General features: G+C 38.0%; 1 protein-coding gene across 1 annotated transcript; it reads left to right on the forward strand.

Moving 5' to 3' along the window:
- Positions 1-1,084: 1,084 nt before the first annotated feature.
- On the forward strand, positions 1,085-17,836 carry LOC103777950 (phosphatidylinositol 5-phosphate 4-kinase type-2 alpha-like; the record flags this gene model as incomplete). Its single annotated transcript, XM_008945520.1, has 3 exons — positions 1,085-1,182; positions 2,284-2,380; positions 17,684-17,836. Coding segments are annotated over 3 exons (348 nt in total), but the record flags the coding sequence as incomplete, so codon positions are not given.
- Positions 17,837-22,134: the final 4,298 nt, after the last annotated feature.

The following is a 22,134-nucleotide window of genomic DNA, read 5'->3' on the forward strand; positions in this document are numbered from 1 at the left end:
GATTTTCACTCTAAACCCTGTAGAAAACTGCTGAGGCAAAATGTGCTCTGCATGAGCAAAAAGATTTGACACAGTAAATCAAGATGTGTGACCAGAGTGTACGAAACCGTAAGAATGTAGGTAAAATGTATGTCACGGGTATTCGGTGACTGTTATTGTAATGGGTATCTCTCGTTCATGATTTATAAGCACCATTGCAAGCTAATAATTGTCTGTCTTGAGTTTATCATGTTTTAGTTAATCTACAGTTACTTCAGTCAAATTTAATACATGGAATAGTGAAAACATGCCTACAAATTAGGTGACAGTAAAGTTGTCTACATTTGTTCATAAAGATGTGGTCAGATATGGATTTCAAACGTGTGAAAGGCTAATCTTGGGAAGACTGACAATATTTATTTCAAAGCTAGAAAGAATAAATATATGGTCCCCAGAAATAGAACAAAATAAGCAAAACCGTACAACTTACTTCTCCACCTGTTTCAAAGCAAAAATTTAACAATTTAAATCATTTGTCCAACTTGAAAAAATACCCGAATGCTCTGACTTGCAAAAACTTGGGTGAGTTCTGCACTAATGTAAGAAACGAACCTCTGCTTATTGAGCTCAAAGTGTGTGCATTCACATGTAAGCAAAATTTCACTTTATTTTCTGTGAATCTTTCCAGACACAGATATGTAGGACTACTTCATAAACTCCAAGGGTAAACAGTAATTTGAAATAATGGCATTTGAATTGTCTTTGGGAAGTGTAGCTCAATTAACAAAACAAGAACAATGTGTTGGGATAGAAGACCATTTTGCTGGCATCCTCATCAACCTTCCATAAAAAGTACACCTCCAGTGTGCTTTGAAGCACTTTTTTTTTCCTTAAACTAGTATGAATATGATTTCCCAAAAGTGTCAATCTTGTGATCACATTTAACCTGAAAAGAATAGAACCGCTTTTGCATTCTTCTTTTACTTGCATTCACTCCCAGGACACGTACACAAGAAATAGCAGAATGAGTAACATTTTTGTAATGGAGACAGATGCACCATCTTTGCAAAGACATCAGCAACTAAATATATTCTGTTTTCTCTAGATCAATGAACTGAGCCATGTTCAAATCCCTGTTATGTTGATGCCAGATGATTTCAAAGCATACTCAAAGATAAAGGTGGACAATCACCTTTTCAACAAGTAAGTACAAGTAACAATTCTTTGTAGAAGTGGATAGAGGCAGTCATTTTTATGAACTACTATGAACTCTGTTATTTTTCAGTTCATGGGACTGAAGTTTTGATGATTAAGTTAATCCTGTGATAAACACAACCATCTGTGCTGTTCTGAAAAGCAACAGCAAGGGCTGCTGGGTAGTATTTTTCCTCCATCTGGTTTATTATTGCCCTATCACTATCTTACATATTGACAGCATCCCTTGTTGGTGTGATTATTGATGGCTGATAGAAGGATATATTTGGGTATTTTTGAAAAAATAAATTCATGTGCATATACTTGTGACAAAGTGACATATTTGAACAAGAGTGAGAATGTAAAGCATATTTCAAAGCTGAATGATGTTCAGCTTTTTATAATCCATAATGCAAAATCATACCAATCATATAGAAATATCCAAAAGTGTTAAGATCATTTCATGTAATACCTACATCTCTTGAAATACTCCATGAACAGTATGTACAGACATAAAAAACTGTTAATGCTGTGTGGTGTATAACCCAAATTTTATTCGGAAAAATGTAAAAATTCTGCTACTTTGGGTCTTCTGTTCTGTGGCAAAGGTCAAAAGAACTTTTCTCACATAAGTAAGTCTGAAATTAACACTAGGATGTTAAAATTAGCTCTGTACTGAATGAGTCAAATTTTTTTGAAGCTTTGGCACTGTCAGTACTTTCTGATGACACAGACGGAGTAGTAATTCTTGTATAATCCACTCTAAGATTTCACCTTTCAAGTAATTGTAGGGTAATGGGAAAGCATTCTTTTCTGCTTTTAAGTCAAGGTGGCAAAGTCATCAATATATAGTTTGTGTTTATTTCATCCAGTTATATTGTAGCTTGTTAGAGACTAATATGTATACATATTTATGAAACATTGTAAAGAAAAAAGAACATGATGAGACCAGATCTCATTTAAAAAAAAAAAAAAAAGGCAAGCATTAGAAGTGGGATTGTGCATTTCCTTATCCACTCCTTAATATGAACAGAATTGAGGCAGAATACTCTAGAGTTAATTATTACATATGCAGGTGAATGAAATGGATTTGGTTTTATATTTTTTCAGAGAAAACATGCCAAGTCATTTCAAATTTAAGGAATATTGTCCAATGGTTTTCCGTAATCTAAGAGAGAGGTTTGGAATTGATGATCAAGACTTTCAGGTAAGTTTGCTTTCAGAATGCCTAAACTGGTGATATATACAGATTTAAGAAGTTAGTAATTCTGTGGTTATGAACAAGCAGGCCAATGTGCTGAAATAAAGTTCCTTCCCTTAGTTTTTCTCCAGTTTACACAAAAATCCTTCCCCCACCTGTAAGCAGAACATTTCTGTTTTACCTCTTTGCCTGCCCTACTTGTCTTCTGATTCCTACCCTTCTGCTACCTTTAGTCCTCCATGTTTCCCATTATAGTACTTCCTTGTCATAAGCTGTGTTATTAAAACTGCAAGGTGATAACTCCTGCAATTGGAATTAAAAATAATCTGTGGACACTACTGACAAGAGAAGCTATTTTCAGGTGGGTTACTTGGGTAATTCAGTTGCTTCAGTGATGTGTATATCTGAGATGTGGTTTCTGAAATGACCACAGCCTTTTTTTTTTTTTTTTTAAATGTTTTTTGTTTAAAGAGTGACCTGTGGGCTGCCAGCTTCACACTGCTTCATCGTGTCTCCTTTTCCTGTTGTTAAGAGGATCTAGAAACATTGCTTGCATAGAGAAGAAACAGCAAGGCAGGAAACTGCCCTAGATTGGGCAGGATTGTTCCTTGCAGCCAAAGCCTCTTTCTGTCTTTGCAAAAAGAAAGTTCTTGAACTCTGCTTTAGTCTGATTTGCTAATACTCACTGACAATTTGCTTTTCCATTAACAGTTCCTAATGCGCACTGTTTCAGTCACAGGGATAATTCCTTCTGCAGTCATGCTGCAAGATCTCCTGTCCTAAAGAGCACTTGCTGTGTGACGTATTGCCACTTCCTGTCATGCTCTTTTGCTCTTTTAAACTATTCTGATGGGGACTGCAATTGTATTTGTAGCCTGTTACTAAGATATATTAAGAGAAGATATTTAAATAGATGGTTTCAAGTAACTAAACAAATGATACAAAATGCACTTGTACAATAACATTCCTATTCTTGTTACATAGAGCAGACTAAATACCGCAGCCAAAAATCTACATCTAACTCCTTCAACTATCCTCTTTACCAATTTTGTCCTTTTCAGTATCAAGCAGTGTGCTATAAGTGCATAGATGGGTCAAAACGTGCCTGCAGGCCTGTAGGTGAAGATTAGGTTATGGATCTTGGTGTATGGCCACTGTAGCTTTGCTGAGACACTGCCAGTAGGTGGAGAAGAGGGTTGGGCTGGTTTCTTTTGGTAGAGCTGTCATGATCCTATCACATGATTTTTCATTACCTTGTTTACTGAAGAACTGTTTAAGGTGAAATATGCCAAGACTCAGGCCAACAGTTAGAACAGTTATATCAGCTTGTATTCCTGGTTCAATTTCCTTGGTGGACCAAAGAGGATCCTATTGTCCAGGAAGTTATTTGATCCCATTATATGGAGATTTCCTCTTCCTTGACAAAGACAGAGGATTGATGTGTCAAAGAGGAAAGACATGTGATTGCTTCAAAACTTGAGATTATGCTGTTGGCTCCTGCCTGATGTGTTTTAGAAGATGGAGTGATTACTAACCAATCAAACTTACGTTTCAGTAAATATACATTAGAAGACTTAAGATGCTGTCATGAGTTGAAGCTGGCAAACCTAGCATAATCAAAAACTCTGCATTCCACAGCACTCTAAGCATCTGCACTGCTGTTCTACAACAGAAATTCCTGTTGTAACTATGTTATACTGCTCTTTGGATTTATTAACGATAACAATGGTATAATAACGTTAAAGGACTGTTGCTAAATAAAATGTCTGTATTTTCAGATTAAAACAAAAAATATTTGTTTGCAGTTATGTGTTTGTGGATTTATTTTTTTTTTTACAACATAACCAAGCAACAATCTGAAAGAAGAAAACATAATTACATCCTGGTTTGTTATTCAACAAAATCATGCATTAGTTAGAGAAAAATCTTCAATGTTATTTAGTATTTCAAGTGTATTTAGTGATAAAAAGAAGATAGTTAATACTAATTTCGTCCCAATGCGATGTCTGCACTCACTGTTCTTCATTTTCCGCAAGCAATTTGTCACCGAGTTCTTATTTTACTGGACTGTTCTGATAATTGTATTACTACTTAAAGCATTTAAAAACTATATTTTGAACAATTTCTAAATTAAGTTACTTTTGCAGGAATACACAAACAGAAATTCAAGTCACCACATGTGTAAAATAGGGATTATCCCTATTATGTGTAGAAGTTGCTTTCATTTTAATGTTACATTTTCCATTATATAAAAAAGGAGTATAATGTGGCAAAGGGAGACTCACGTTAGATACATATTTTCAGATAATCTTTGTCTACGAGGAAGTTATTCCAGTGAATGTTGATTAAAATAATTGTCTTATATGTGGAGTCAAACACGAACTGGAAAAAGCCTGGGCAGTATTGGACTGATGGAAAGCTTATGAAAGAGATAGCAAGTAACTTTCTCTGGATAGTTTTTCTTATATAATCATTTTCAGCAAGGGAGTCCTAATCAGTTGTGAACAGTGTCATTCCCATTATTGAGCAAGATAGGATTGGTTTAGATAAATAAACCAAATTACCTTGTTCATTAGACAAACACATCAGTTTAAATCAGGAGAGCATTCATTTAAAAAGCTTTTGTTTTCAGAATGTTCTACAGATATCCTTAATGAGTTGTTCTAGAGGACAGATAATGCTTGCTCATAAGGAAAGAGTAAAAAGAACTCCACCTTATGAAAATAATTTGGCAGTATATGCTCTAATTAGCGGGCTATACTAATTTTAGTTCTTGACACTGTGTTATTCACTTTGTACAGGAATTCTGTGGACTGCTTAACAGATAAGTTTAACTCACATATGGAATGGTTAATATAGGGCATCTTCTCTTACAGAGATCTCTCTTATCCCTAAAGAGAGATTTATATCTCAAAGTACAGCTTTTTTCCTTCAAGTAGTGTAGACTTCAGAGTTAGGGGAATTCCTTAAATTGTATATCATTCATGCCTTGCAGGAAGCCATTTCTAGTACTGGCAATTACAATTCCTATAATGGACATCCTCCCTTCACATGATAGAAACCAAATCCTCTTTTTGAGGCATTTTGGCAATCTGTCCTACATCTCTCTGTCTGCTAGTTGGGCATCTCTGAGAGGTATTTTGATTTAGTATTGAACTAGGACCAAAATGTTAAGGAGATACACGTGTAGTTGCTAAAACTGAGTGGGCTTTTTTTGGTGATTCATTCTTCATTATGGTCAGCAATGTGGAAAATACAGTATGAAGTCAGTTAAACCTTGAGTTTTATTCAAAAGTTGCCTATAGAACTTGTTAGGACAAATTAAGTCTTCAATCCAGTTTAAGAAACTTTGTACTTACGTAAAAAAAAAAAAAAAAAAAAAAAAAAAAAAATTAGACCCTGATCTTCCTTCTTGGTGATCAAATGTTACTAAGACATTTATTGCATCAAATGAAAAAAATGGCTGTTTTTTCTTAGAAAGGGGAATATAAGTAATGACTAGTCAGTATGAATCAAAATTGTATTTGAATAGTGGAAAAACTTTAAAGCCATTTTAATCACTTATGTAGACTACAAATTATCAGAGAGATTATTATTTTGCTTCTTGTTGTTGGATGATAAAAGTACATATGAATCTCAGATTGAAGATAATTTTTAAAGTGTCAGTTCCACAGGCCAGAGCATTAAATAATGGCAGATTTTTGCCTTGATAGGGTAAATTATCTCAATCACGTATTTTTGGTTTTGTCTTCTTGTTTCACGGAAAAAGCATCCTTAACTCTTTAAGATCCTCAAATGTTGACAGGAAAATACTTGAGAGCATTAACTGTTCCTAGCAGAAAAGAAAAAATGGATTAGAAAATAGATGTCATAAAGTAAATCCCTCACTCAAGTCCTTAATTTTTAATTTCTGCATTCCCCCTCAACTTTAGACTTTGGTTTTGCAAAGATTATTCTACAGAAAGGCCTCTTTTTTTTTTCCCCAGAATATCTGGGGTAGCTGTTGTAGCACTGGGAATTTCTTTTCAACTCAGTTGAGCTTATTTCTTACCTTAAAAAATCCAAGAGTACAGTTCTGTGAGAAGAAATCTAGAACTAGCTTCTGTAAACTGCACAGTTATGAGAGATGAACAGGCAAGCAGCTATCTTAAAAGCCCCCAAGAAACTCTAGAAAAATGGAATCTGCTGCTATTGCTCTGGAAAAGGAAACTTATATTACTATGCTCCAACACATCTGGTCTTGCTTAAAGTTATTGCTGCGTCCTACATCTGCATCCTGCTAGGCAAAAGAGGGAGACTGGGTTCTTGCCTGGTAAAATACAATTGCTCATACCAGAGGGCACCAATGTCCCAGTGTACCTAATAAACCTTCTGCTGGGGACAAGAGAGAGTACAACTGTTAGCACTTAGTGTAGTAAGAGACATGCTCAGACCTGACTTTGCCTGCCTGAAGGAGCAGTTTGTAGAGGTTCTCTGTACAGGCCAGAAAATTCATAATGAATTTTTAGCAGATATTCTGTAAGTTTTTTTAATTTGGAGATGCTTTTATTATTTCTCTGTGTGCATTTTTCCATATAGAACATTGAAATCTAAATTGAGAATTCCTGCTTTTAAACATTTTCCCTGATAACAAACTCCATGAATGCAGTATCTTTCACTTCTGATATGGATGTCTCCTTACATTTCGGTATCTCATGCAGCTTTCTGTACAGAAAGATTTATAGTCCAGGCCCAACTATGGCATCAGTAAAGCAAATTCAAAGTTCATTTTTCAGAAGTCAGCCTTTAATTTTCTTTTTAAGTATCTAAACTGCAGATCACTAAAATTTTTGTCAACCTATGAATATTTCTGCTCATTTTGTGTGACATATCCAATCCTAAAACATCATATTAAGAGCTCAAGAACTATTTTACAATCTAAGATGATATATTTCTTCAGACAAACAAATATTAACCAGAGCTCGCTGCTGGTGTTTATGTGCTGAAACTCATGCCTCTGCTTATTCGGCATTGGTTTGGGAAGGAATAAGCCACCTCTAGCATCAAGGAGCAGGCAACAAGGTGAGCAATAAATGTATCAGCAGCAACTATGTTAGGATTTAGGTCTTCTTCCTAAGACATGATATTTTCATTGAATGTTTAATAAAATGCGTTATAAAATCGCAGAAGCAAGGACTGTCTTGAGAATTCCTGCATTGGCAATTTTAGCATGGTAAATCTGTTAGTGCCTGAAAAGCTCCTGAGCTTATCTGTCAGGTGAGGTTCCTGTAGCAGAGTGTAAAACTTGTGGATCCCAAATGGACATCGACACCAAGGTTTTCAGATCCGCTGACATCTTGTTTGATGTGGACATAGGCAGTAGCAGTAGAAAGGTGTTGAGTCAGCTGTACTTACAAAAACCGTGATATTTGTGGTCTTTCCAGCATGTAAAAAATGAAGTTTTCAGGCTGAGTATTACATTCTAGGATTTGGTGCCTTAAGCGTAAGCCCAAATAAGAATTTAGTGAGCATGGGACTTACCCTTAGTATGTATGGCAATAGGAATTTTAACCTGTGGTTTTTCTTAGTCTTCTTTAGAGAAAACATTTAATTTGCCTTGCTTTCAGCAGTTCCTTGCCTCAGCTAAGTATCCTTTATGATTGGTAATTCAAACTAGAAAAAAAGTAAATTGGCATGTGCCAGCAAAATCAAAACATTGAGCTGATGGGCTCTCCCTGAGCTCTTAGGGAGATGGCTGTTGAAACGGAGGAATCAAAGCTTTGCAAGGCTGAAGAGGACAGGGTCCCAGAAAGAGAGCCCTAGCTCTTTCCAAAGAAAGTACATGGCTAAAGCTGACAGCTCCAAATCCAGACCCCCAGTCTCAATAGGATAACTTTATTTTGGAAAGAATCACATGTTTTCTTCATTAAACTCTCATTTGACCAAGTCAAGGAACCCATAAAATTTCTTCTGGAAGGATAGCTAGCTACAAAAACAAAAGTTGTTGTTTTGCCTTTGTCTGTCAGAACTTTTCATACCTTTCACCACAGTAATCACTCCCCGAATACAGTTTGCTTGTCAATGTTCGTAGGTGTTCAGATTGTGCATGTCCACATCTTAGCAGGATCATAGAAGTGACTTTATATTTCTGATGGGTGCTTCCCCAGGACCAGTGATGTCCTGTGTTTTATCTTTTATTTGACATTCACCGTAGGTCTTTTGAGAGCCCTGATTTTGAGCTGATGAGAAATCATGCAGTTTTATCCATACAGCTGGCAAAGGCAAGGAGAGGTCATACCACTGAATGGGCTTGTAGCTTATGTTATCAGTCAGGTATGCTTTGCTCCATGACAGACTTGTTAAACATGTGTCAGTGTTGGAGATGAGTGTTTTTGGTGGTGCTTCCTCATCAGTATTTCCAGTCATGAAATTCCTGCTCAGTGGCAATGGTAGAAAGCACAGTGTCAGCAGGCAAAGTAAACCCAAAAGCCTTTGGGACCCATTTCCTTATGATAAAGCCAGACATCTCTGAGTTTGCTGCTGCCGTTACGTTGTAACACCAGTGCCTTGCCTTTCTTCTCACTGGAAATCACTGGCAAAACATTGTCCTGAACACCATCCCAGAACTGGGTTGCTTGTTTCAAATAACAGCAAAAAGTCTTGGAACATCTATGTCCATTTGTATGACACTGGATATCTCCAATATGCTTCTTAATCAGTAATCCAGGTCTAATTCATTTATGTCCATGATTCCTAAGGTCTTGTAAAAAGAAAAAAAGTTTGGGGAGATGTATTTGGTTTACACAGCAAGGTTTTAGTAGTGGGAGGGCTACAGCTTTGGCTTCTGTGCAAGCTGCTAGAAGCTTTGCCGATGTCTGATAGAGCCAATGCCAGCCAGCTCCACAGCAGACCCACTACTGGCTGAGCCCAGCAGCAGCAGTGCTAGCACCTCTAGGATGACATATTTAAGAAAGGGGGAAAAAAACACCTGTGCGGTTGCAGCCAGAGAGAGGAGTGAGAGTGCAGACATAAAGGCCAGTGAAGAAGGAGAGGGAGGAGGTGCTTCCAGGTGCTGGAGCACAGATTGACCTGCAGCCTGTGGTGAAGACCATGGTGAGGCAGGCTCTCCCCCTGTAGTCCATGGAGGTTAATGGTGGAGGACCCCATGCCAGAGCCCAAAGGAGGTTGTGACCTGATGGGAAGCCTGTGCTGGGGCAGGCTCCTGGCAGGACCTGTGGCCCTGTGAAGAAAGAAGCCCATGCTGGAGCAGGTTTGCTGGCAGAACTTGTGACCCTGCAATGGACCTACACTGGAGCAGTCTGTTCCTGAAGGACGGCACCCTGTGGAAGGGACCCGCACTAGAGCAGTTTGTGAAGAACTGCAGCCTGTGGACTCGGAGAACTTTCTGGAGGACTGTCTCCCATGGAGGGACCCCATGCTGGAACAGGGAAAGAGTGTGAGGGCAGTGTCCCCCTCAGGAGAAGGGAGTGGCAGAGATAACATAATGAACTGACTAGAACTCCCATTTCCCATCCCCCTGTGCTGCTGGAGGGGGGAGACAGAGAAATCAGGAGTAAAGTTGAGCATGGTCAAAAGGGAGGGGTAAGGGAAAGGTGTTCTAGGATTTAGTTTTTCTTCTGCATTACCCTACTCTAATTTGACTGGTAATACATTTCCATGAGCTGAGCCTGTTTTATCTATGATGGCAGTTGGTGAGTGATCTCTCCCCATTCTTATTTCCATCCATGCACCTTTCGTTATATTTTCCTTCCCCTGTCCAGCTGAGGAGTGGCTTTGGTGGGCACCTGGCATCCAGCCAGGGTCAACCCATGGCAGGGGAGCTGTAAGCTTGTCTTCATGCGGAGCTGTGCATGGGCCAGGCAGCACCACGTTAACTGCTGTCACAAAGAACAGCCAGACCGTGTGTCTGTGATTCTCTAGCAGTGATGAGCCACTGCCAGGCTTTTCCACTGACCTATGATTTCAGTCGTCACAGCATCATCTGCACACTTGTTTTTGCCTATTCATTCATGCAGAGCTTGCCCAGAGGCAGTCTTAAATAGCCTGGGATGTGGTGTGATTTGTCTTTAGGGTATGTTGGGCTTGTGAAGCTTCAGCATTCCACCACTTTCAGATGAGATCACAGTACCAGAAACTGTTGTTTGCCTTTGTCCGGACATCACAAAATGGGAAAGATTTAAATCAATGAGAATCTGTTAAGCTAGTAGTTTGAAAGACTACTGTTCTTCTAAAGCTCTCTATGCTTTATCACCAGAATTTTCCTATTGCCCTTTTTTCTCTTTTTTTCGTGTTTTTTTTTTCCTTTTGTTTCTTTTTAAGCAAAAGCTCTGACTCAATGACAGTTTTTAGTAGGCTCCCTTTTTAGATTAGTTACGTGAAGTATTTGTATTACATCCAATACGCAGTTAACGTGGTCGAAGTTTCTAATATATAATCTTGTCTGCTAAAGTAGCAGTTAGAAAACAATGACATTTATGTTAAACTTGTAAGAGATTAGAATGAGCTAATTAAATTGACCTTTAAATCTCTCCACCCTCTTGGAGGCTGTGGCTAATCCTTGGCCTCCTACTGTGGAGATAAATATCTGTGCTGTGAACATTTTAAGCAAAGTGGGCAGAAGAGGAAGAGCCTCACCAGCAATTCATCTTTGAAGAGGAAGGCAATACTTTGCCAGTTATAAATGCAGCTTGTAATTAGGGAGGGAGCGAGGGGACAAGCTTTTCCTGTACTTCAGTGGCTCTTCTTCATTTGTTTTCCTCACAAAAATGGTTTAAGTTGGAAAAAATAGCTCCAAACAGCTTAACTTGTTGCTCTAACAACCAAAGTCTCTCTGGAAAACAGATTACTTTTTTTATATCTAGTGTTGGTATAACTAGCCTTATCAAAAATATCATTACTGGTAATTACAGTAGACTGCTATATTTCTTGACCAGTGTACAAGTAAAAAGAGACTTAAAGGATAAAGAATTAGGTGATAATTTGGCTGGTTTCTAAGGACTCTTGAGGATTCTTCTTATGAAGTATTTGGCTTGCTATTTTGTGACTTACTTTTAAAATGCCAATTATTGCGGGGCTTTATATAAAACATAAAATTATGCAAATAATAGATGATTAAATATCAATGATCAACTTAATTGTCAATGAGCAATTGACATTTTATGCAGTGAAAACTTGCAGAAGATGCAAAATCCGTCCGAATGACAGTGAAGTAAAGACAAGGATTTTGTACAAAACCCACTTTGGTCACCTGGCTTTCTGAGCCTGTCCAAATGAGGTGCCTTTTTATTACAGTCAGATGAACAGTTATGGATAAAAAGGAGTGCAGATCTGCAGAGGTGTGAAGGCTGTGTTCAATGAGATAGTTGCTCTGAGGAGGAACAAGAGGTCAAAGAGGACAAGAATTTAGCACTAGTGTGAGCTCCTGACTAGGAGTAACTCCATCCTCGAGTGGTAGAAAATAAGACCAGAAAAAGCTCTTAACTTTTTTCTAAAATCTGTTTATTTTGTACCTGAAGCTAATATAATATGTAGCTTTGCAGCTGGTCGTCCTAAAAAAGGATGTTGAAAATATGTATATAAAAAAAATACAGTTAAATGGTGTCAAAGAAATTTAAGGACATAAAGAATACCTTGTGGTGGGAGTGACAGGATTTGGCCTGCTGTACTTGCAAAAATTAGAATTAAGAAGTAATGTGTATCTTTGCAGAAAAACAATACTAGATGGTGTAGGAAAAAATAAATAGGAATGACTGGAAAGGGAAATAATTCCAATTCAAAATTGAGCCCACCTTTTCTGCAACACAAATGATTAAGTACTAGTAAAACCACAGGGGAAATCTTGGTCTTCTGAAGTCAGAAAAGTCAAGACTGCCTTTCTGGAAGTTGTACCTTGGCTAAAAGCAGAGATTGGAATTCAGTTTAGGAATGCTTGGGTGAAATGAAATGGCTTCTGGTGGGTAGCAGTTGTTTTGGATTCTAGTTTATCAAATTATGTGGAAGGCTTCGGAAAAGCTCCAGCTGACTTCAAAGAATCAGTTGAATCAGGTCTTAAGAGCATCTCTGGGGGAAAAAAAAACTTTTTCATTACCTAATATAGCTAATATATTTACTGTAGGAAATAAAATTATGCAGATTGCTGAGACTTCAGGAAAGGGATGCTGAGGGAAGAGAGTACGTCTATAGTAAGACTAAATAACAGTTAATTTGCTGTTATAGGCTGTTCTTGGGTGAAATGATGACTTGTGATTCAGGTGTGCTGATTAACTTTTTGTGTCAAGAACTCTTTGGGAAATTATAGAATCATAGAATGTTTTGGGTTGGAAGGGACCTTTTGAAGGTTTTGTAGTCCAACCCCCCTTGCAGTGAGCAGGGACACCTTCAACTAGATCTAGTTGCTCACAGGCTCATCCAAGTGGACCTAGAATGTTTCCAAGAATGGGACATCCACCACCTCTCTGGGCAACCTGTTCCAGTGTTTCATTGTCCTCATTGTAAAAAAAGTCTTTATACCTAGTCTAAATCTCCCTTCTGTTAGTTTAAAACCATTAATTCTTGTCCTGTCACAACAGACGCTGCTAAAATGACTGTCCCCATCTTTCCTGTAGGCTCCTTTTAAGTACTGAAAGGCTGCAATAATGTTTGCCCAGAGCCTTCTCTTCTCCAGACTGAACAACCCCAACTCTCTCAGCCTTTCTTCATAGGAGGGGTGTTCCATCCTGCTGATCATTTTTGTGGCTCCCCTCTGGACCCACTCCAGCAGGTTCATGTCCTTGTGCTAAGGGTTCCATAGCTGGACACAAGACTCAAGGTGAGGTCTCCTGAGAGCAGAGCAGAGGGGCAGAATCACCTCCCTCGACCTGCTGGCCCCATGTCTCTTGATGCAGCACAGGATACGTTTGGCCTTCTGGGCTATGAGCGTACAGTGTTGGCTCATGTCCAGCTTTTCATCCAGCAAATCCTCCTCTGCAGGGCTGCTTTCAATTCCAGCATGTCCCAGCCTGTACTGATACCAAGCATTGCCCTGACCCAGATGCAGGACCTTGCACTTGGCCTTGTTCACAGGGGCCCACTTAAGCTTTTACAAATCCTTCTGAATGGCATCCTGTACCTTTGGCATGTCAACGCCACCACTCAGCCTTGTGTTATCTGCAAACTTGCTGAACTTGCACTCAATCCAATGATGCCATTCATGGGCATTAAACAGCACTGGTCCCATTACAGACCCATGGGGGACACCACTTGTCACTGATCTTCATCTGGATATTGTGCAATTGACTCTCTGGGATGTGACCAGCCAACCAATTCTTCAAACACTGAGCAGTCCACCTATTAAATCCATGTCTTACCTATTTAGAGAGAAGGATGTTGTGGGGGGCCACATCAAAGGCTTTACAGAAGTCCAGATAGACAACATACATATCTCTTCCCTTGAAATACTAGTAAGTGCTGTAGATTTTATAATTTCTGATCAAAGCTTTGTTTTCATTATTTTATGAAAAATTAATTCTGATGTATGGGACAAATTCTTTGTGATTTGTAGCTTCTCAGCATTGAAAACCAGAGGAGTGTTTGTGTTTGCTTGCTACTCAGTGCAATATAGGTGATATTCTTTATATTGATTTATGTAGATGTCTGGACAATGATTTCTCAGAGGGAAACTATTTGGGAGAGAGAGTGAGGTGAGTGAAAGAGAAATTTATCTATTAGAGGTATCTCTGAGCTTGGCATGTTAAATGTGTCTTCAGCTGTAAAAGTAATTACAAGTAATGTAGCGTAGTCTTTAAATGACCTCATAAAAGTATTCACACTTTAAAAGTACAAAACCTTTTCTTTCTCCTGAGACCAAAAAAAACAGCAGGCACAAGATTAAAACTTCACAAATGAGGAGTGAGTGGGGAATTGGCAGAACATGCACACTCAGAGCAGGAGACCCGCAGTCAGTTGCTAACTGAAGCTGCTAAGTAGAGCAGGGTGTGTGTGGCTGACAGATGTTTTAATTGTGCTAGAGGACAGAAGCACACCATGGAAGAGTTGGAGCAGGCTCGAAAAAATCTGAAGGGGACACGGCAATGTGACCCTTTGTTCTTTATGTTTTGGGCTTACTAGTGCTATAGTATAAGCAGGTGACTTTTATTCATTTAATACTGACACTCCAACATTGTACAGCTAGGTACGTGCTCCACTGGTTCCTGGCATGGTGTAGAAGTGCTGCATAGTAGCAGCAAGTGATGGTAAAAGGGTTGTTAGATCATAAAACCTGTACCTTTTGGAGGGTAAGAGTCTGACATTTTTTTGCCTATATCTGAAGGATGTCCTTCCTTTTCTGGCTCTGTGGCTCATAGCTTTGTGCAAAGTGAGGAGCGGCTCATTTCCCATCTGTTCATATTCCGCTTAGTCTTCCCCTAATTAAGAAGCAGAGCCAGAGGGAATTCAATCTGGTATTTGCCATGATCTATCTCTCGCTGTCTCTCCTTTCCCCTTCTCTCAACCCTGCTTACATTTTCCTTTTGGAAAAGGGAGATGCTTGAGTTTCATTTTTTTTTCCTTCCCAGTGCACTGTAGATGCCTCACCTGAGAAGGAGATATTGTTGCTGGGGATGGTGATAGGTGTCCCTTTGCCAAATTTAGTGCTGAGCAAGGAAGCAGAGGAAAAGCTCTATGCTGCTTTCCTTAGGCAGGTTCAAGCAGCTTTTCTTCCAAGGCATTTGTACACTGATTTCTCTAGTATGACTTATTTTATTCACTTTTTGTACTAACCATCACTGAAATTTATATGTGTGTTCTGGCAAAAGTCATCAGGATCACAGAGTGTTTTACCATGTACTGTCTCAAAAAGATGCACATGACAGTAAGAGACAAGTGCTATATATAGATAGCAGTCTGAACTACAGAGCACTACAGTTCACATAAATGTGTATTTTTAGTCTGTCTGATGAGCACTACTAAGCAACTTTTTTATTGTTGTCTGCATTAAGATAGAGGGTTGTCATAAAAACTTGGGTTAGATAACCCCAGAGTATGCTAAACTATTTATTTATCTAGATCTGTCTAAAGTCTAAATTTCAAAGAGATAACCCCAGAAACTTTCTGAAGTCTTTGTGGTGCAAAGTGCAAATTGTACATCACAGGGGGTGTTACTGTTATTTTTGTCTGAGATTTCGTAACAGTTACAGGTTTGCTAGTGACAGTGCTTCAAAGTAGCTGAACTGCAGCATCTTCTTTGCCATTCTGTGTCTTAACTTAGAAGAGAAGTATTTTGCGAGAAAGAATGTCTTCACTTCTAATATATGTACTATTAATTTGTTAGTATTTGACAGAGTTAGATGGAGCAGAAGATGCTTTGATTTCCACTTAGCAGTCTGGATCAAACAGCTAAGTTAGTTTCACCTACATCAAAAGGGATCTTAAAGGTTTTAAATAGCTATATTGTTTCCTCTTTGAAGCCCCTAAATTATTCTAGTTTGATCCTTTCAGTGAAGCTGTTCCATGATCTTACTTGCTACTGATGACTTAGCAGTGCAAGCCGATTCTTTTCATCTCTTTATCTAAAGATGCATTGTTGTCGTGATCAGGCAACAGTATATGTATTTTCTGAAGATTGATTTCTAACTATAAATAAGTATAACTAGTCTAGTTGAGAGGTATGGTATTTTGCATGGTACCTGGAAGCTTTACTTTAGAAGGAATTTTAACTTTTCTCTGCTCACAGAAGTGAGAGGTAACCATTACAAATCAAACTGTCCACAGACAAAACTTGGCCATGCATTTATCAGCACAAGAAAGCAGTAATGCAATTACTAGTAATCAGCACAATATGCTGTACTTTTTTCCAGCTTTTTAAACCATGCTTATTTAATAAACATATGCAAATATTAAAAGAAAACGCAGTAAATAATAATGTCCATCTTCTTTCAGAGTTGTAAGGAACTACATTCTGTATCTGAAGAGGGAAGTATATTGAAAGAGTTATAACAGGATTTGGAGAGTTAGTAAAAATGAAGTCTCAAAGAGGTTGTTTAGTTAGAGGTTGTTTTTATCTTAAACATATTTAATGTTTAAACATCTGATCTTAAACTCTTAATTTATTACTAGATTCAGGGTGTTGTAGAGAGGGCATTTGGGTTACCTGTGCATGCATGGAAAGGTGCTGCTTAGCAAAAGTTAGTTGGTATATTCTAACAAATTAATATGCATGTGGTAAAATGATAGCTGTATCATTCTTAATTAAGCTTGGCATAGATAACTCATAATAAAATAGCCATCTACTAAAAAATAAATGCATCACCATTCCTAACCCATTAAAGCACTAAAAAAACAATAAAATATGTGCTAAATAGTTATTTACAGATGTATTACATTCTCTTCTTAGCAAAATTTTCGATACGATAGTTGTATTTGCAAATTAACTTGTCATCATAGTTAGCAGTCAGGCAGAATTCATTTCCATTAGAAAAAAAGCTATTGCTGGAAAAAATAAGAATCAGTAAAAAGTTAGTGACTTTACAAGGTTTCCTCCAGTTGATTTAACATATGACTAAATTTATTAATTTGTTTGAATCTGACTAGTTTCTGTATTTTTTTCTGTCTAGCCTGAATTGTAATTAAAGCGTGTTAAAAGGAGTACTAGTTGATTAATTCTTATTATAACAGCTGCTATTTCTTTCTAAGTGATCTCAAGCTTCAGTCCAAAAATGGTCACTAATTTGTAGTAGTTTTTCTTCAAATTACCCTACAGTCATTGACTAATCTTCCCCTCTTAAATCTGTAGGAAGGTAGATTTACCAAAGGAGGTACTGTACACTAATACTTCTTGCTTAATGCTAGATATGAAATCATTGGGATAGCTCTGGTTCTGGAACACAGAAATATAGCTGTTATCTTGTTTATGTACCAGATTGCACTGGCTCAAGAGCAAATTCTCCTCAGTTTTAGAGTGATACTCTTGCTATGGCTGAAATCCTCTATAGTTATTGTGGCGTTCCTTTTGTTTTTTTTAAGTGTATGGTTTCTTCCCAGCTGGTAATGTAGCCATCACAAAGTACAAAAAATTCTTATTCAGCATTGAGAATGACTTCTGAAGCACTGATGGGCAATACCTTCCCCAAATATTCTTTTGTTCTCAGGATATTTTTGAAGTGATTTGTCAAGATAATGCTCCCTGTGATTCCATGCCTTGCAGAATTCACCTCAGTGCAGATATATTGGAAAAGATTTTAAAATAAGTGTAAATGGTTTATACTTGTTCTAATTAAGTTGCATATTTTTGTCTGACTTGATGCTTATTTTCTTTTGGTTTAAATCACTTGACAGAACTCATTGACAAGAAGCGCACCCCTTGCCAATGATTCCCAAGCACGCAGTGGTGCCCGCTTTCATACGTCTTACGACAAAAGATATATCATCAAAACTATAACAAGTGAAGATGTAGCAGAAATGCACAACATACTGAAGAAATACCATCAGGTAATATACTAATTATTATCAGGGTGTGGTAGCTCTTCTTAAATATTCTAATGCCAATCTTTTTTAGAATGTTAGAAGTTTTAAATAATTATGGACAAAGAGTCACTTCAGACTTTGTCCGTTTTCCATGAGCAATTTATTACTTGTATGCAATTCTTAAGGCTTCACTTTTCTAAATATCTAAGCTAGCTTTAAGTAAAATAATATACTAACTTGGAGGTCATAAGCTCCTTCTGCGTACTAGGAAGTTGCTCTTTCTTTCAGCTAGTGGACTCCCAGGCTTGAAGGTGCTTTATTCTGGTCTAGCTTGGAAGTGTCCCTGTTTGTGTGCATGAGCAGTGCAGGTGACCTCTTTCTTCCTGGTCTGATCACTGAATGTTCTGTGTTTCACTAACAACACATTTCAAACAATTGTATTGTCTGAGAAGTGAAAAATAAATTAAATATATAATTAATGCAAAATTCCTGCTAATAAAAAAACAAGTTGGGTCAATATAAATTTACATGGACAACAGTAAGGTCAAAAGTGAGCAGTAGAGATCCTTCAAATCAGACTTGACAGCTGTCATACTGTGCCAGTGTATAATTTGTGTGAATGGCACAGAGGGGAGCAGAACTTGGGAAATATAAGAAGCCTTAATAAAATCAGTGCTAATTTTCTTTGTCTCAAGATCTGTTTCAACAAGCTAGACAGCTGCAGAAATATGAAAAACCTCAAAAAATCATCTACAATATGATACCAAATAGGAGGGGGGTTTTACCCTTCTTTTCATCTTCCTGCTCACTTCTGTGGGTTGGGATTTCAGGTAAAGACTTGAGGACATTTGGGGTTAGGGCTTTTCCGTTGTTGTTTTAGGTGGTTTATTTTTTGTCTTGCAATAGGTTTGTTTATTTAATATTGTTAGTTTTATAAAACAAATGTTAAAGCCATCTTTTGAGGTCAAGGGAGGCAAAAGCATCCTTCCAGGGTGCTTGGGATTGGAGGTATCATGATCTTTGTGGTGCTGCTTGGCTGTCTCCCTCTCTGCTCTTCCTGTGTTGAAGGGATCTCTCTGAATGCCCTCCAAGTCCACAGTAGCTTGGGAAGCCTTCAGTGAGTTAGATGCACTCTTTTCTTTCTCTGCATGTTGCTCTTCTGCTTAAATAACATGTAGGACCACCATGTGTTTGCTCTAATGTAAATATAACTATCAGAAATGTTCACAAGACCATCTTTTAATTACAGTTTTACCAAAGAGAAGTTTTAAGCTATTATCTAATTTTAATTTTATTTTGGTTTGATCTATGAAGCAATGCAGCAGAATTAATTCTGTTTTAGTCTATTTTGTCTCTTATTTGGCATTAGAAGCTAGTGTTAATGATCCAGATTTTGACTCAATGCAGATGAAAAGTCATAGAGCTTTTCAAATCAGTCATCTCCTTTCAGGACTGTCAACAAAGACAGTGCTAACATGCATGAACTTCTTAATTTGGAATCTTTTTTTATTAATGCTTTCAAATATCAGAGTTCAGAGTAGGCTAGGTTACAAGGCATAATGATCTGAAAGTGATATGTACCAGGCATCTAATTTCACCTCATACTGGAAAAATACCTATATAAGAAAGCTCTCATTGGTGCCTCCAAAAGATTCATAAAGATACAACTTGTATTTCTTTTTGTCTCAGAACTATGAGAGCACTTTACAAAGCATTGTAAATGCAGAACAGAAACAGTTTAATAATTTACTAATTTTTAGTGAAATAATTTAATTTCAGTATCTTCAGCAATGTATTGAACAAAATTATTTGAATTAAAGAAAATCAAAATTAAATCCCACTAACTTTAGTGATGTCTGGTACCGTGTCCTGCAGGCTGCTGCTGGTAATTGAATGCTTGGAATCATGTAGAGCAGCTTGTCCTCCCATTTCTCTAGATGTTTTTCAGAGAAGTGGAATTTATCTTAGCCTGCTTGACAGTCTAGAGAACCCATTGACCATTTTTAATAATTCCCTTGACCAAGTCATCCCACACAGACTGGCCTTAGACTACCTTTCTGCTAGCAACAAATGCAATACCCGATAATGTCCACTGGCACTTGAGCGCATTAGTGGTCCCTACTGGGGTGTTGCTTTGGGCCAGCTAGCTGTCTCCCAGATAATTCTTGACAAGGTTCAAGGTATTAACTCAGGCCAGTTAAGTATTCCTGCTTAGGAGTCTGATTATGAGCATCCTGTTTTAGAGAAGAGCTTAATAATTGGGATGTGAGTTATTCCATTCCGAGTAGAACTGATGTCAGAGGAAGTCCAAGACCTGCCTAGTTCAGTAGTATGGCTGTAACCTTATGATTGTGTGGGGTGGCACAGTTGCAGTAGTACAGGACTTTTCAGATACTGCACTGATACTCATGTGGAAATCTTTGTTAATAAAACAAGTTGTCTTGAGTTCAGTTTTATTTGACATAATCTCTTCTGCCAGTAGAGGAAATGTGAAGTTCCCTGTACTGATTTACATACTTATTGCTCAGTATCTTCTTTAATTGTAATTGCTGCTACAGTTAATCAATTGTATTTACACACAAAAGTACCAAATATGGGATTTTAGGAAAAAGCCTACTTGTTAGCTTTTCTCCAGTTCACTGATCACCAGCAGCACTCACCACATGTGAAAATTTCTGGCCTAGCTGAGTAAGCATGCTCTATAGCACAGGTCTGATTGTGTTTGGGACTAGTTTGGGACTTCTAGTGGCATGGCCTTACATCATACCCTGTACCAGACTGCTCTTAGAGCAGGGCTGTATTGGAAGGGTTCAGCCTTCCGAGGAAGGGACCATGCAGGCATATTCAGCCCCAGTTATGTAATGCAGGGGTCATCCTGGGAGGACTAACCTTTCTGAGATGTATGGTGACTAGAGACACGATTCATGTGAATTTTAGATGTTTTCCCATGTTAGAGTTCAAGTACCCCCACAGGACCTGAAGTTAGATCATTTACCCATTAGGAAGAGTAACTTGTAAACCCTCAGTATCTTGCACCCTCTCTCACCTGCCCAAGAAGGCAGTAATTATCTTCCAATTACTTCTGACATGATTCTGAGTGAAACTCTTGCCATTTATGATACATCATCTCCTTCCTTTCTCTTTCTCAGGCTTTTTATTCCCCCCTCTACAAATTGATTCCAGGTTTCTTCCCCAGGCTGAAACACTAAATTAATTTAATTTAAACCATAATATTTACTCACCTATTTCCTTATTATGGCTGACAGCTCTAAGCTGACAGAATCATTCTAGAACTTGGAAGTACCTCTGTCCTTGCTTAGGCACCAAACAAGTCTTATCAAACATTTTCCAAGACTGCTTGAACTACTTAACAGTAAATGCAAGAGGACAGCTGTCTTTAAACAAAGAACACTGAGGGGACCATGTTAAGTCAGAAGTGTGAGAAACTGAGTATGTTCTTCATTCACCAAAATAGTCTTCATCCCTGGCACTTGCAGAAGAGCTGTCATTCTCCTTGCACCTTTTTGAGCTACAGAGTTACTGATGAGGCATCTGGGAGATAGTGTGGTCAGCAGAGGAATGTAGCATGGCAATTTTCCTATGAAAAGCTCCAAAATCTAACTCCCAAGTACCAATGATTTTTTGCGAAGTCACCAAATGGTTAGAAAGAGATGTGTAGACTGCCACTGGAAGGTAGAAGTAAAGGTTATTTTGTCAGTAACTGGAGACATGGAGATGTAAAGTCCACAAACCCATCCATCCAGTTCTTTCCATACTTCCTCTCTCCATCTGTCTGAAGGCACCATAGTCTGTTCTTCGAAGCCGTGAGGAACTGAGGTTATAGTCGAACAGTCTGTATAATTAGGTATTTACAAAAGGAGCAGGAATTGTACATAGCCTGTAAACACTTGTAAATCTAAAAACACCATGCTTAGATTGCCTGGGTTTTAACTAACTGAAGTTGTAATGGATATGACTGTACACCTTAGAGAAATTGGTTTATTTTCTGGAAACAGAATGGCTAATAACTTTTTAGGAGGGAAAATAAAATGTTAGTTATGCTGAGTAATTAGCTTTCACCTTTCTGGATAGAGTTCTATTGCAATATCACATGATGTTGTACAAAAGTAACCAAGTTGGGTGCATCACAATTTACAGTATTGTTACCGTTATTTAAATTTTTTTAAATTAGCCGGAGTAAAACCAAAAAATCAAATTCCAAGCCTAAGGCTAATACTGGAAATGTGTAAATAGCTAAAAAGTGAACCAGGCTTTAAGGAGTGCCAGGAGAAGTTACTACAGAAATTATATATATATATATA

Source organism: Merops nubicus, unplaced genomic scaffold (assembly GCF_000691845.1).
Source record: "Merops nubicus isolate BGI_N331 unplaced genomic scaffold, ASM69184v1 scaffold10310, whole genome shotgun sequence".
In the NCBI taxonomy this organism is placed as follows: Eukaryota; Metazoa; Chordata; class Aves; order Coraciiformes; family Meropidae; genus Merops; species Merops nubicus.